Here is a 16779-nt window from a genome sequence, read left to right as displayed (position 1 = left end):
TTTTATATTGTAACATTATACTTTATATTTGTTAGACATTTTAAGGACAATTAAGGCATTTATTGTATTTAAATAAAAAACATTTAATTTAGTTTCTCCGTTTAGTGCAACAAATTGAATGATAGCGTTTCGGCTAAAAGGGTTGTTACTGATATTTCATCATCATTTTTGAAATTCATTTCGGTGACACATCTTTGTTAACTATTTGCTGGTGTGTTCTATTTGGTTAGCAATTTAAACAAACATTAGTTTTGCTCTATTTCCTGTTTTATTTGTGCCACTTTATTTGCTTTTCAATCACTAGTCCGTTGCGCAAACTGTCTTCTTGTTTACCTTCTTGTAGCCAATAGAAGACAATCTTTTTTTTTTGTTGTTTGCATTAATTTTAAACAATACCATGACAACACTGACAATTGAGATAAATTTAGTAATGACGGTGCAGGAGTTAGCACTGAGTGATTAGGGACAAAATGATCACAATCACTAATCACTTCATTTTGATTGATATTGAAATCACGATTATTTTAACGATTATTCATTTACAAAACTTTGTATTGCGTCAACTACCATACCTGACCACTCAAAACCCGCCAAAATCAATGCCTTTAAATATTGCTTCTGTGCATGTGTGTTTCTACAGCTTTTGTGTGGGAATATTAGTTATTTAAAGGAATATCACACCTGGAAGTCGATGCTAATTTACCACGAGCAATGAGATTTTTCCACTGACTTTAGCATCAATACTGGCGATTTTTAAAACAAAGCACATATTTAAATATGCAATATGTTTAATTGTTTTTTTTTAAATCGTTAACATAATGAAATTTTGATTAATTGCCGAGTTGTTTAATCTCTACTACTACATAAACTGTACTTCATAAGTCTGAGTGGAGTACAACTGTGTTGACCATTTTTATTTTTTATTTTTTTTTTTTAGCCATGCCTGCAGCCCAACTTGTCCAACGTAGTCCATCATCACTGTCGCATCAGTATATTATTTATATGACCTACAGTCTTTTTGCCTGGCTGTGCTGTCATGACAATCAGAGTCTGTGTGAACGAGACAAGTAACCTCAGTGTGCAGCGTATGCACAGTTGCGTCACTTGCCAACCAAATCCCGGAGGAATTCCTTTTGGGAAGCAAACTGAAGCTGGAATTATTTCCCAGTGGACTAAACGTAACTCCAGCACATAAAGGTGCAGTTTCAGAATTATATTGTCGTGTTCCAGTGTACCAGTCTAGTTGCACTGGGGCAAGGTGGGGAGGGAAGACCCACTATATCCAGTAGAATTTAAAAAAAGATAAGATAAAATAAATGAAAAATGCTGTGGCATTTGGCACCTACTTTGCAGCGCACGCTATCACCACCTACAGGATTGGAGTGGAACTGTATTACTCTGCACCTACTTTTACAATCAAGAAAATTTTAATAATGTTATGCAATGATGGGGATCATGGAAGAAGTCACACCCTGACACGAATACGCATGTTAAAGTTTGTTTGTTTAGGCAGATAAGCACTGATGAGTAAACAATTAGTCTGCGTAATTGTGAAAGTAGTCTCTGCTGCAGAACATTGAACTCTGGCACTCTAAGCACCCATTGGACACGTTCAATAAAACCTGACAAATAACAACTCATGTTCAACCCTTGTTCATCATTTCATCAATGAGCCCATAAATAATGCTTCAGTCGATAAGAATAGGACCAGGAAGCAAAAAACAACAACTTTACAATGTCATATTAACACAACACTGTTAAAATGCTAAATTCTGTGCCTGTAATTTAAAAAAATATAAGGGTCATCATTAAAAGACAATCAAGTGACAGTTTTAATCTGCTCCAGGAGATTATGTTCATCATAAATCAGTTGCTGTTGGCAAGATGCTACAAAATCCAGCTGCATTAGGTGTGCAAGTCTGAATAACCAGCAAAGGTTTGCAAAACTGCAGAAAAGGATCGAATGTCAAATAGAAGGCCATTACTGTACAAGAGTAGACATTTCTCCTCCTTTAAATATTAATATTAGCTGGTATTTTGATACAAAGCTTTTTTTACTATTTTGACATTCCTCAAAAAATACTTGCTATCAGAAATGTATAAAACAAGTCCTGGATAAAATAAATGAATAAAATAAATCAAGTCACTTGAGGTCAGTATAACAATGTCCTTTTTTTTATGACGAACACTCAATTTTACAAAAGCTAAAGAGTAAAATACATGGACCAGAGTCATACACATAATAGTCTAAGTCAGGCGAGAGCAAACTAGGGCCCGGGGGCCACATGCGGCCCGTTAAACGTTTTAATCCGGCCCGCCGAACGTGAAAAACATTAAATGAATAAATGTTTTAGTTTCTAAATACTGTGGTTTTTCAAAGACATATATTGTTGTCATGCTTTAGTTCACTTTCATTTCAAATTAAATGTATTTTTTTTTCTCCGATGAGGTGAGGTTACCAAAACACTCCATCCATCTGCTCCTTGTCCGGCCCCTCTGTCAAATTTTAGAACCCATTGTGGCCTGCCGATCAAAAAGTTCTAAGTAAAAAATGATAAACTCCCTTAAAAAAAGTCTAAAATGGCAAAAACTTGCAGATGCTTTGTTTTATTGACAATAAACTACATTTACTAAAACAATTTATTACCAATTTCAGATATTGTACCGCAACAGTAGTTGAATGAAAAACAATTGAGATGAAACGTGTAATACATTAAAATATTTACCGAAAGGTCGTATAGATGTGCAAATTTCCAGAGCTAATTAAAAAGAAAGTAAAAAAGGATGCACATTTACGAGTGGCCCTCCTACAATACCTAACGTGACGTTGAGCATTCAATGGCGGCGCAGATAAGAAGACTAAAAAGTGATGACACAGCACAGCAAGGACGCTCGATTCGATCAGCTCTGATTCATGCCCAGTAGAGCAAAGTCAAAAGATAAAAATAACACAGCAAGAGAAGGAAAATCTGGAGCCCAAATTACCACAGGTTACTTTGCAAGGCAAATTCTTTCCACTTATTCAAATCAGAAAACCTCGTGCGTCACGCCTCCTTAACTGCAACTCAGAGTTCATGGAGCAAACAGTGGAATAGGACCCTTAAACATTGACAGCATCGCTTGGTGAATCATTACAGGAAGTGACCCTGTATCGGGTTTGTCACGTGAGTGTGCCTCGACAAAAAAACTCAGAAAAAGCAGAAAAAAAAATTTAAATACGAGTGCAGAGTGGGCTCTTATTATTTTTGAGGAATCATCTGATTAAGCAACATTTCATAAAGTAAGCTCATTGTGTCTTTTTATTTCAATCACATCTGGGGACCACATGTTTTTTATGAGCAATTATAGGGTAACCTCACACAGAACTTTCAACTGTCATGAGGACATCTCGTGAGAGTTTCAAACATCAATCGATTAACTTGAAAACGTTTAGCTTTTTCATGCACGTCGAGTAAGACAGAAAACCTTGAAAGAGCTCAATAAAGCGAGAATGTTTTATTTGGTTTTGGTGGTGTGAGAATACTATACTGTAGATGTTCGCAACTTAAACATGGGTGAGTCTTCAAAGTTCCTACGAGGGCTCAACAAATTAATCGGTCGGCCGGTTTAATCAGATGGTATAAATCCGTTTAAAATTGGCAAAAATCTGATTATTAGCAATATTTGCTTTTTTTTTTTTTTATACATTAACACATTACAACATAAGACAAAAATAATGGCATTCAAATAAAAAAAGTCTGAAAAAAAGTCGTCCAATTTTTGCGAATTTTTCTCTCTGTTGTAAAATGAAGCACATACGAAAGGACACAGAGTCAAAAGCTCTGCTTTTAATTCACATCTTTATTGCTCTAAGTGAAGTGTTCGAAGACCAACAAAAGTCATTTTAGCAATTACATTTTTTTTAAGATTAATCGACCGATTAATCGGTTATCAGAATTCTATTTGGTCAATATAATATTGAAATTGTGTAGCGCCCAAGTTCACACCCTCCAAGAGCGAGCTTAAACAATCACGAGTGTAACGCCTCCGCAGAATCATGTGAAAGCCAAAAGGTCAGCAGTTTTGCTGTACGCACAGATGAACGTTAGCGAAAATCCATTCGCTTCTGAAAAGCGGCACATACTCGAAGGGTTGGTTGCGTTTCCATTCCGTATGCCTTTGTGGTCGAAAATGTTTTAAGGCTAGGAGTACATTTTACAGCTCTCATTTAGCATTTATTTCCTGTGGCAGCTGGTAGTTATTACTCTTGTTTTTGTGGCGATTTGTGAAATGCTATCTATTTTTGGACAGCACGGCGGAAACAAGGGATGAACTATGTGGTGTCACAGATAAATCTGATTACTATTCCCTCTTGCCTCCGGCATGAGGATTATAAACCAACTCGTTGAAATCTCTCTTCGCAATCTCCTTCTCGGTGCAAGTGAGAGTTGTGAGCAGGCCACAGCAAAAACATTCCCTCGCGCAGGTGCCGTGCGCTTGTTCGAGTCCACTGCAATGACTAAGAAATAACATCTTCATAGCAGTCTCTGCAAGGATGTGGTGTTGAGTTTTGTCTCTCTCCTGACAGCACAATGTCCCTTGTGGCCCTTTGACTTGCCTGCCTCTCTGCTTCCCTACAGCGTGGATATGGAATAACAAAAGCATTGTAAGTGAGCCCGCCTCATGAACAAAAAAAAAAAACCTATATGCAGCACTGAAGCATCTGGTTTCATTTTACAGACTAAAGAGCAAGAATGACCTCAATGACTTTCACAAGGCAAGAGCAGAGCACAGCAAGCCATCGCAAACACATATTGACCAAGTGACATTCAAAGTCCTTCCCTGGATGATTTCAGCATGCTCTGGAGGGCTGTTGCATACAGATTAAACGCAAGAAAATGTGCAACAGAGGTCAAACGTTGCATAAAACTTCCTATCAGGATGTACAGGATGTCACCCTACATCAAGAATGGTCTGGCTCATCAATAATTTCATGGCTGCAGGAATTTTTTTGCAGGGCAAGCAAGCCTCATTATAATCTTTAAGCCAAGACTGGTTGTGAGGCGACATTGTTGGCCTACTAAAACCAACAATTAAATCTCACACACTGGCCTCGATCGACTCGGACCGTGAAACTTCATTTAGTGACTTCTTCAACCTTAGAGGAGTATGCAGTCCGTAATCATGACCCAACAGAATTAATAATGACAATAAGAGCATCAATGAGAAAGGTGGAGGTGGTGAGCTCACGACACACAACAAGCAAGCTCCCTCCCCGCACACATGACACAACAGCGCCGCTGCTGAGGCGCGAAAGCCGGCACACAAGACGACCTCGCATCTCAAGCAAATGCTAAAATTCCGAATTGAAACACGTTCTTCACAAAGTGGACTACAACCCTGAACTATCAGACTCCGAATTGCTAGTATGTGTAATACGTAGTAATAACGCATCAGGACCGTTCCGATGTTGGTTTTTCCTCCTCCTCGCGCAGCTTTTTTTTTTTTTTTTTAAATGGCACGTCAAATAACGGCGAGGTTGTTCGCTTCCTATCGCCAACGCAAAGCTCGCCGGCTCTCACCAAGCTTAGCTAGCGCTTCCACGTCGAGCGTTTGTGCATTTTTTCGATCCATGGCGTCATTTTATTCCCTATACAATAAACATACACGTATCGATTGGAAACATTGCAGGATGTGCGCGCCTCGCAAAGCCGCCGCATGCACAAAATAAGACAGTATTGAGTACATACCACAAATATCTGCTCCCGTTAACCCCTCTTGCTCCGGTGTGGATGGTGAATTCAAAGACTTGCACACTGTGAATGTTTTAGGCTGACGGAGCGGCTAAACACCGGTCGGACTGGGATATGATTACTGGGAAGGGAGGACGAGGAGGTGGGAGTAAGGTGGAGATGGAGGGAGGGAGGGTGGTAGTAATGAAGGTAAGGGGAGGGGGAAGCTGACAGTGGCTGAAGGATGACTTGGGTTGAAAAAAAATGGTAAGTGGATATAAAAAAAGGGGGGACCTCTAGTGGTTCTATCGTGGAAGTACACACATTTTGCAAGTGAATATGAAAAAGGTGCAGAAGCTGGGGGATGGGAATATAGAGTGACCTTGAAAAGCAGTGCAGAAAGTATATCAACAAATATTAGGGCTGAAAAAATTAAAGCATTAATTATGGGGATTCATTAAAAAATAACTCCCTAAATATTTTAACTCGGTTAACTCAGTTTGAGTTTGTTAAAAAAAAATAATCTGCATACTTTTCAAATATTTTAACATATTAGATGTAAATCTTTGGCACATCTCAGAGCAAAACACCCTGCTCATGTTAACGCTGGGCCTTGCAAAGCAACATTGCTGGCGTGTGCTGCTTGTGGGCATTTTGGAAAAATGTTTCGAAGAAAAAAAAAAAGCTGTCTCCGATTAGATCATATTCAAGGATCAAAGAACGCTATTAGAACAGTCTTTGAATTATATATAAATCATATCTGGTGATTTTACGTTAATTACAAGATGTTGTTCAACTAAATATCTGTTACAAGCGTCACAAAAAATTTTTTTGCGATTAATTAGTAAAAAAATGTCATCGCTTGACAGCACTAATAAATACGTAAGTCGTCTCCACGGGCAATCATAAAGGAAACAAAAGAAACATCTTTGGAAGCTCCACGCCATCCAAATCAACACGTTCCACTCCTTTCCATAGTTTTCCAAAATGTCTGGAGGTGTGAACGTGAATTATTGTCTACATACACGTGCCCTGTGATTGACTGGCGACCAGTCCGGTGTGTATCCAAAGTCAGCTGATCTCGGGTCTAACTCAACCATGAATAGTGAGATCAGAAAAATGGATGTAAAATACACAAAAATGTCAATTTGAGGGTGAATGCAAAGAGATGCAAAATTCAAGATGCTGCCATTATAAAAGAAATCAGTTTAAATGAGATTTGTACAAAAAGCAGTTTTACCATCAAAAATACAGTGTGAATACTGAAAAATGCTTAAATGAAATAAGCAAAATAAAACTCAACTCATTAATGGGAGCAAAAATCATCCCACAGCGACTAAGCGGGAAGCAACATTAAATTAATATTTTTTACAGTAGCGGTGTTGGATGGAAATTCATCATTTCAAAACTAGCATTGTGTTGCGTAAGCTGCAGACAAGCTCAAGTGATTTTCGGGACAAGATAACAACGTTCTGCACGCGAGTCAAATCTGTGAGAAAGCTCGACAGCTGTTAGTGTTTGCTCATCGGCTTAATCTTATCCTGACAGGTCTAATGGAAACCAATCAAATCCAAAAGGTTACATACTGTAATTGAAATGTCGTTCACTTAATGCATGTATTTTTTTTTAAGTAAACGGATGGAGCGTGAGATAAAAGAGATGCATCCACAAGGTAGTAGACAAACACGAAAGCCACCTGCACCCAGTGAGAAATTCTCTACTGCGAGCTTTCACAGAGGGGCTGTTCCTCCGCCTCGAGGCCGACTCTCCTCAGTGACTCCGTGTACTTTTGCTTTCCCAGACTGACGATGTCTTTCAGCTCATCTGCAATGTCCTTCCTGCCACTCTCAATCATGGCCGCCTTCAATCGGGACACCGCCCCAGGCCCGGCGCTCTTCTGTCCTTGGGCCCAATGGAAGAGCATGTCCAGCACCAGAGCTCCAAGATTGTCCCTGATGACAAGAGCACAATGTCACAATTACATTTGACCTCAGTATTTAATGACTGCAGTGAACCCCAACAGGGAGTAAAGAAGTGGTGGTACCACATGGTGACAGTGGCGGGCCGTGCACTTCAACTTCAACTTCATGTATTTTACACTTCACTTCGACAAGTCCGACTTAGTCCGACTTGAATCAATCCCCCTCGTCTTTTATGAAACCACGGCTGAACAAATAATATACGGAAACACACCTACACAGTACTCAGTGAGTGTTGGACGACCTAGCTTCTCTCAAAAGGTCCGTCTTGAAAATGGGCGAGCAAGTGTATCTGCAATTAAAATTGTTATTTAAAAAAAAAAAAGCCAGAATATATTTAAGATTTGCGAAGGGTCGCCAGTTATGACTTTCGGGTGTGTTGATTCCGCATAGCGCTGCCCCCTCACGAGTGAGTATCCAATCACAAGCCGCGTTCATCACCTTCAGCGAAAGGCCAGCGAGAAGGCTCACTGTAACCAACTCGTGATCTGATTGGCTACCGCAACTGCCTATCAACTGCATGAGCCTCACACAGAAGAGACGCCTGCTCGATTGTATCTGAAGGCCTCTGACGAATAGTGCATGCCACTGGTATTATGAAATCTGCCTGGCAACACGAGCTAGCTGAATTCTGATTGGATAAAAACTCTCACCTAAAAATACAACGCTAGGATATAATATGACATCAATGTGAAGAATATGATCATAATTTCTTGATTTTGTGAGGTCAGCAGAGAAGGCCTTAAAGGCCTTGACCGCCCACCACTGCATGGTGTTATTAGCCACCATCTGTGAACTGGAAATTACTTTGGACACATCTATAGAACAGTGCAACATTAATGCACACTATTTATCCTTTTTTATGACCATGATTTACAGCAAGTGCTGAATGACTTTGTAAATACTGAGCAAGCTCATTACCCAGCATACGCCAAGACAGCAAATACATCCAATAGAACTATGAAAATAACACCAGTCTCACAAAAAAAGCATTCTTAAATCCATCTCATATGAAAATAACCTTAATCAGCATGACATGCATCGCTTCAAAGCTGTTAGTTTTGTGAGCGTGAGGAGCAAACGGAGGGTGGTGGAGGGAGAGATGAGCATCAGACTATGTGTGTAATCTCCTGCAGTGTCCCAGATGGCTTAGCAGCATCTAACAGCGCAGATTAAAACAATCAAAATTCTCTACCATTTCCCTCTCATGTAACATCTCACTCTGCACGAGCACAGAATCAAACATCGCCATTTCTCAATCGTCATTTTTCAAGTGCATCCGTGACAACTGTAGATTATGTATTTCCTTTGTACTTTTTTTTTTTTTTAATTAAACGCAAATGAAGAGGCCATAGATAAAATAAAACTCCACCAGAAAAATTTGTATATCCACTGTGATTGGATTCAGCGTTTGCTTGTTTGCAAATACAAACCTGTATTTGTATTGGATGCGCTCCAGCTCCTGGTAGCTTAAACCAAGATTGATCCCAATACCGCGCCAATCCTGTCCAATCTGGAGGGAGATGGACAGTAGATTGGCTTCTGTCAGGTAGCCACTCTCAGGGTCCCCGAGGTTCAAAGGAGGAAGCTGGAACGCTTCCATTATGTACTTGTTGTCAGCGTCTAGTGCCTACCAAAACAGCACAGAGCCGGTTTAAATATAGTTCGCAAATAAAAAAAAAAAATGCATCAATGTATCATGAATTAACAACAATGGCATGTAATTTTAAAACAATTGAATAGCAATAAACAAAGTGTTGCATGTCAGTGAAATGGACCACTTGCAGATCTACGGGCCGCATGGTACTTTATGGGTAAGGACATTTCTTCGGCGCGCAACTTTGAATGGCGGTCAATGGAGAATGCGGTGATTGGTTTTGGACTGACTTTACAACTACCAAGACTGAATAAATGTGTTGTTTGCTCACATAGAATGAGTGAAATGATCTTGAGGCAGCTTGACAGTTTTTGTAACCTCACCTCATCAGAGGAAAAAAAAATACCTTTAAAAGAAAGTGAACAAAAGCATTACAACAATATATATGTCTTTGAAAAACCACAGTATTTAAAAAATAAAACATTAACGAGGTTTATTCATTTGATTTTTTTTCAAGTTTGGCGGGCCGCATTAAAACATTTAACGGGCCACATGTGGCCCCCGGGCCGTATTTTGCCCACGCCTGTTCTACACAAATGAAACCTAAGAGGACAATAATATCAAAAGAATACCGCTCTTCATCTATATTGTTAAAGAAGCGCCTGTAATAGCACGGATTGGGCGGGTGTACCTAACGAAGTATGTGGGACAGTAAAAACAATAACAATGCTCAAAAAACACGAGTGAATTGATTCACATTAAATTGTGAAAAAACGAAAATATGTTTTCAACTGACAGGAAGTCTTAACGGTAACGTTGCAAGCCATTGGCTGTCATTTCCTTTCCTCTTCCTCACGACTTCCTCTGGCAAACCACTGGGAATCTCCCCTCTGTAAAAAGAGACCTGCAAAAAATGTGTCAGACACTTTCAGCGTGATGTTTGAGCAGTATATTCATTATCTCAACACAATGAACATAGCAAGTCAGTCCTAAAATGGAAGGTGGGTATTTATCCAGGCGTCGTGTGTGACAAAAGAGAGGAAAAATAATATTTATCACCAGATCGTTTGGGGCTGGAAATTGGCTTTTATAACGTTCTTGTATTGTACATTTTCAGTCACTGTGTTTATTCGAGAAAACGGTCTTACTTCTCCTCTCACAGGACCTTGAAGGCCCTTTGCAGGAGAGATGTAAACTTCCTTCTGATTCTTCAAGCTGGAGTAAAACACAAAACAGAGCCTTCCTCCGACACAATCGGGTCTGCCTGGTGACGACAGGAAATCAACATCTCAGCACTTGAAAAGCCACGCCGAGTGAATTATATTAGAATAGAAAACCTGAGCTGTGAAAATATCGACTTGTGATCAAGTTAAGAAAATCGAGCTTGTGACCTGTGCAGATGTCTAAGCCTCTCTCAAAGCCAGCAAAAAACTGCTCTCCTTCCAGAAGGTCACACAGGTCCGAAGGCTGGGGGCCCTCGTAATCTTCTAGCAATGACTGTACTCTGTCTTCCACCTGGGAAGAACCAATACAAAGACGTGGATTTCACACGCAAGATAAAATATGAAAGACATAGAATAGAAATGGTCTTCAGTGTAGTGACGCGTTTTCACCATTAGCAATTCGGGGATATTTACAAAACAGCGTCAGCGTCCATTTTATTGTAACTCAATGCCAAGCCAACACCAACCTTGTTCGCTGGTAAACACTGCAGCAGAACTTGTGCTGGGTCCGTTTTCCGCTGGAAAACCATGAACTGGACTTGAAATTGCTTTAGCCTTTGGTACACCTTTCGTACCATGCCACTAACACAGCTCTGAGTTTTGTACCACAGCCAGTACCTGTGATCAAATACAGAACACAATGCTGTGACACGAAAATGTTTCACGTATTTTCGAGATTTCATTCTCGACTTACCAGGAGAAATGTGTAATGTAGAAAATGGCATACAAGTGGGTGACGTAGAGGGACACTTGTGATGTGATGTCGGTCCAGGTTTGGGCAGTGGGGTCGCCGTGCAGCAGATATAAACACGACTTGTCAACCGTGTGACCTTTAGACAGACCCAAGACCAATTTTAAAAATAAATATTTGACATTAAAAAAAAAGAAAGACGTATGATGTTATCTGGATTCAAGGGAACTGAAAGTAACAAGGGAAAAATATGATATAAGCATAACAAATTAGTAGAGAATATGAAAATCGGACCCCGATTTTGTTTGCAATGAATAGAGTTGTCTTTTTTTTTTTTTTGTATAAATATACAAATATACTATACTTAATAGACTCTCAACATATCTTCATGGGAATATTTTTGGCAAAACGGCAAGCTAACTTTTACAAATCCATCCCTGCAGGTTGTACACGCAGTAAGAAAAAAACAAAACCAAAATTGTGTAAGCTAAAGGTACGAGCAGTTTGAACCTGTAACCCCCGGTGGCAGTGGGACCTGAACTTTGACTGGCTGCAGGAAATGCATGCTGGGAGTTTGTGAGAGGCAGAGGAGAGGACTGACACTTGCTTGTGGATCACCGCACAGCGTCTGAACCTCTGACACGGACACCTGCAGCACCTACGACAGAGGAACACCACAAAGGTTTAGAAAGTATTCACGTCGCTTTTTTTTTTTTTTTTTTTATACACATTTTATGTTTTACAACCTGTACATTCATTTTTCCTTTCTAAATTCAACACACAACACTCCATAATGACAACATGGGAATATCAATTAAGTTTTTTGTGCAAATGTATTAAAAAAAAAAAAAGAAACGCAAGTAAATAAAATCATAAATTATAGGAGGCCATCAGCAATTAACACTTTTTGGTAAGCAAATTGCACAGCAAGCACTGTTGAGCATCAAAATAAGGGGTGTCCCGATTGGATAATTTGTATCGGCTCGGATTACGATATCAGCCAAAAAAAACTGTATCGAATTTTATCAGACTACATTCAACATCCAGTCCATTCGAGAAGCCGTTCCTGTTCTTGTATCCAGCAGCGTCAAGAGCTAGCGTGCATAGCCCAAGTGATCTAAACAATCACTCATGTGAAGCAGTTAGTGAAGACGGACTGGGAGAGACTACATATATAAAAAGAAATATATTAAAGTTTGTGGTAAAAAAAAGGGGGAAAAAAGTACTAAAAATTACGCGTACACACTGCTTTCATTCACTTGAATGAGATTTGGCTCGCCTCAGTGATCAGTGGCTGTAATAAGGTTTTTTTTTGTGTCTGTTTTTTCCCAAAAAAGAGCTGCTGCGCCTTATATGCAGGTGTCCCTTAAATTTGGAAAAAAAATGGGCTGACTAGTGAATTACAAGACAGCCTATATATCTTGCAGCTCTGTGTCAACTATAAAATACACGATACAGTGACTACCTGTAATGTTATAGTGCGGGTTTGACTGGTGGAGTCTGGAGGGAAGTTAATCTTGACTCCAGGGTCAGCACTGGACACGAGAAGGGCTCCTGCTGATGAAACCGAGCAGCTGTCCCTCACTGGACGGGCTACCACAATAAACCAGGAGAACTGGCTTACGGAACAGCAGGCCAACTACAGAGAAGCGACACATTGACTGTAAAACAAGCGCTGCTGAAAAATTTGTTTTAAATACAATGTTTATCGGATTTGAAATAGATTTACCCTGGCCGGACGCTCCAAGGAGTGAATGCTGTGTCTCTCACTTCCTTTCCTGAGAGAAGTAGGCAAAGTGTTCCATGAGCTTCCATCATACTTCCGTACCACTACCTCCTTCCATTTTTTGCGGTGATGTGCGACGCACACCTCTACTGGCTGCAAGGAAAGGTTTTGTCTTTCCATAAGGCAGATTTTTCAAGTAAGCTAACGCTATTCAGTGAGCAGCACCTTAAGAAATGTAACGCCATGAGGACGAAGTTCCAGCGGACGACTGAGGAGAATGTCATGCTCCTCCAGCAACACCCACTTTCGCTGCGGTCTCCTCTCTGCCCACTCCAGAGTTGTCGGGGACTGCAGGCACCCCGGGGGGAACAGCAGTTGCGTCCCCCCTGGGAGAAACACGTGACATCCAGCAGGCGTAACGCTAAAACTGAAGAGTTAAAGGAGCGAAATTGTGTTTATAGTCATATGTTTGGAAAAAAAATGGAGAAAAAAATGAAATAAACATATCTACCTGTGCTGGTTGAATAGCAGATGTAACTCAGGGATATTCAGTTCTGTTTCATCTGGTGATAAAAAGGTTCAGAATGGAGTCACTGACGAAACATCAATGAACAGATGCACACACTACTGAACCCCCTTTTCGCTCGCTCACCTGGTGCGGCGGGAAGAGGAGGAGGAGTCGGCGGTAGCCCCAAAGGATTGTCACGAGCGTCAATTTTCAGCAACGGCAAATCATTCAGGCAAGGTGGTATGCAACAGAGGTCATTGCTGAAGATGAGGAGCTCCCTCAGGGAATGGAGAGAGCCTAGGCAACACCAAAACAAGGGATTTGTTGCTTGGTTTTAGTCATTGACTGATTTGCTTTTTTTCAGGGCCGATACCGATATAGATCAGTGGTAGTCATGGAGGCTGATAAGCGATATTTGAAGCCGATAATCTTTTTTTTTTAAAAAAGGGGTAAAATGGTGTCAAAATTTTGAAAAACAGCAACTCCAAAACTTGATTTATTTAATTGCCTTCAAGCAGATGTTTATTAAATGACTTTACTGATTTACAACATGTTAAAGCTTTTTTAGATCTTAGAAAATAGACAATTTAGTTTTAAAAGTTTAACAAAAAAGTGCAAGGAACTCCCAGGCTCAGCTGCATGTCTAATATGAAAACAAACATCCCTTTAAAGTTTGCTACGGGAAATAGTTTTCTTTTAGTTGTGAGTTTTAGTAGACTGACATTAAAATTTCGGCAAAGTCTGTTGCCTGTTGCCTCCTGTAGTCCACTGCACACGGAACCAATCAGATGGTGCTGTGGGTGGGCCAATCTGCTTCTGCAGGCAGGACCACCAGCACAGCAGAGATAAAGAGAGAGAGAGAGAGAGAGAGAGAGAGGGAGAGAGAGAGAGAGAGAGAGAGAGAGAGCAATGTGCTGCAGTGAACCAAAACAAACCAGCTTTTAATTTATCGGCCTTGTAAGTTAAAAAAAAATAAGGCAGATGCCGATAATGGGCAAAATGCCAAATATCGGCTCGGCCGATAATCTGTCTATCACTTATCGTTTTTATTTGCCTCACACACATTAACACACCAGTTCATTAGACTTAGACTCATACCCATGGTCTCTGGTAGCCTCTTTAGCTTGTTATGGGACACTTCGAACTTAACAAGCTCTCCCAGAGATCCGATTTCATTCGGCAGCTCTTCGAGGAGGTTATCTGAAACATCCAGTGTCTGCAGCGCTTTCAGCTGGCCTAAAGTTGCAGGGAGGGAAACTAACTTATTTCCAATGAGGGACAGGTAGGTGAGGCTGCACAGCTGGCCTATATCAGGGGACAGCTCCGAGAAGCAGTTGTGACACAGGAGCAAGGTGGACAACGCAGGTAAGGTGAGAAGACACGATGGAAGGATGGCGAGCTGGTTGAAGGAGAGATCCACGTGCACCAAATGACAGAGAGAGATGAGGGATGTGGGCAAAGTGGTGAGGAGTCCGGGCAAGGGGTTTCCTTGTGCGTCATAAAAACGGTGACCTTAAATTGGAGAAAACATATTTTAAAAATGTAAAAAAAAACAAAACAGCAAAACGTACCAGACAAAATTTTAATAGGTAGACTTCAGCAACATAATGAAATATTAATTCACTGAGGTAACAATTATTTTTGCCTAACGAACAAAATGCCTCAAATGTGATGTGCATTGCAATACAACATACATTTTTGGGAAAAATATGAATCAAAGGTCAAAGAGGGAGCTCAACCCTTCATCAAGTGGCATTATGGAAGACATCAGATACATTTGAGAGACCCATCTTGATGTGTTTTGCTGTCTCTTTTTCGTTTTTTTTCCACTGAGATAGGCTCCAGCACACCCGCAACCCTTGTGAGGAGAAGCGGCTCGGATGATGGATGTATGATTTAAAAATTCCTTACACAGTCAAACCGCAAGAAGTGAACCACGATATGGCGAAGGACATTAAGTACCTCTTATGGCAAGTGAGCGTAGTTCTGTCAAATGTGGGAGGACACCCAGGGCACCATCCAGTGCATGTTTATCCTCTGAACCAAGTCTCAGGTACCGGAGCCTTCTGAGGTGGCCTGGAATGGAACCCCACAGCAGTGGCAGTGTAGATGCCCCCCCCAGGTAGACATCCAGGGTCAGCCGGGTATCAGTCAACACAGCTGAGAGCTCCACAGATGGAGGTAAGGGTGGTGTGAGACACAATACAGAGGAAGAGGAGGACGAAAGGCTGGATATGGAAGGATTGCAAGTGTCCGAGAAGCAAGAGGCTGACACAGAGACAGCATCTCTCTCATCACTAAGTCTCTGTACTCCAACAGTCCTCTCTGATTCCAGCTGCTCATTGCACGCACCATCCCAGTCCTTCCTTAAAATCTCAGAAGAGTCATCTTCCCCACATCTGGACGTAGGTGTCACTGCTTCACGATCATCTTCCAATATGCACCCTGCAGCTTTATCTCCATCGTCATCGTTGGTGTTCTCCTCCTCGCTGCTTTGCTCCATTCAAGTCACGTTACAACACGTGACTGAGGGCAAAGTCGAGCGATATGGCCGCGATTTCTTAACTAATTCGTGTATGTGGACGTAGAATAGTCCGCACGTATCGAAATATGCGAACCGGAGATAGAATACTGAGAAAATCTCTAAGTTTCTTTAAGATAAGCGAATGATAGCCATAGGCAGTACTCACCATTAACGCTTAAATTTAGTCTCTAAGTTATGTCTAACGATGGACCTAAATACCACGATTCGATTAAAAATACAGTGTGTCGCGATCTTATTATTGTGTAATAAGAACTTTTCCTATTTTGCAAAGAAGCTACGGCTCGGTACTTCCTCATCTACAATTGGGTCAAAAAGTGAAAGGACCTTACGTCACTTCTATGTTTGCTCGTTTGTTACAGCTGAGTGGCGGACGGTGGTTGAACCTGGAATTTGAGTTAAAAAGTGACGTTTACCGCCCCTCTGGCTCTTGATAGTAAAAAATGGAACGTCTCTTGGCGGATGCCGCGAAAGTTTCAATTGAGGGCGGGACTACTCGACAACTTAGTGACTGGCTGCCCTGACCGTGCACATACACTGGGTGTTTTTCTTTTGGCCAGATGGGGGCGCTGTTTCCTGCCCCTTGTCGAATGTATATTATGAGCCATGAACTGTTCCTTCGAACAGATGATTGATAATGATTTTCCACAATTAAGTTGGAAACATAAATATGAATAAGTGTGACACCACTGACCGGACACAATTGGGTGTGGAACGAGCTCGAAATTTTATTGCTCTTTACAGAGGTGATGCACACATTACTCTCCCATCGCTCCAGCAAGGCGATTTTTCTCTTTTTCCC

General features: G+C 40.9%; 1 protein-coding gene across 1 annotated transcript; it reads right to left on the bottom strand.

Annotated features, from left to right (window-relative positions):
• Positions 1-6081: 6081 nt before the first annotated feature.
• Positions 6082-16269, bottom strand: pidd1 (p53-induced death domain protein 1). Its single transcript, XM_088297888.1, has 15 exons — positions 15398-16269; positions 14534-14947; positions 13580-13732; positions 13439-13490; positions 13153-13354; positions 12931-13080; positions 12667-12840; positions 11712-11859; positions 11205-11340; positions 10978-11128; positions 10679-10802; positions 10436-10551; positions 10084-10191; positions 9124-9320; positions 6082-7663 (listed from the first exon to the last, which is right to left on the bottom strand). The coding sequence occupies exons 1-15, from the start codon at positions 15936-15938 to the stop codon at positions 7429-7431; spliced, it is 2901 nt and encodes a 966-aa protein (XP_088154014.1). The 5' UTR covers positions 15939-16269; the 3' UTR covers positions 6082-7428.
• Positions 16270-16779: the final 510 nt, after the last annotated feature.

The sequence above is a fragment of the Idiotropiscis lumnitzeri genome, chromosome 6, assembly GCF_059441095.1.
Source record: "Idiotropiscis lumnitzeri isolate Australia: NSW breed Sydney's pygmy pipehorse chromosome 6, RoL_Ilum_1.0, whole genome shotgun sequence".
Lineage (NCBI taxonomy): Eukaryota > Metazoa > Chordata > Actinopteri > Syngnathiformes > Syngnathidae > Idiotropiscis > Idiotropiscis lumnitzeri.
Note: the sequence above shows the minus strand (reverse complement) of the source record. Positions and strands in the feature narration are given on the sequence as shown.

Excerpts from the sequence above, each read along its gene's own strand:
- pidd1 (XM_088297888.1), bottom strand. The coding sequence starts at position 15,938 with ATGGAGCAAAGCAGCGAGGAGGAGAACACCAACGATGACGATGGAGAT. Across the intron at positions 11,860-12,666 it reads CCCGCACTATAACATTACAG|GTGCTGCAGGTGTCCGTGTC; the intron begins GTAGTCACTGTA and ends CCTCTGTCGTAG. Across the intron at positions 9,321-10,083 it reads CGTTACCGTTAAGACTTCCT|GCACTAGACGCTGACAACAA; the intron begins GTCAGTTGAAAA and ends CTGTTTTGGTAG.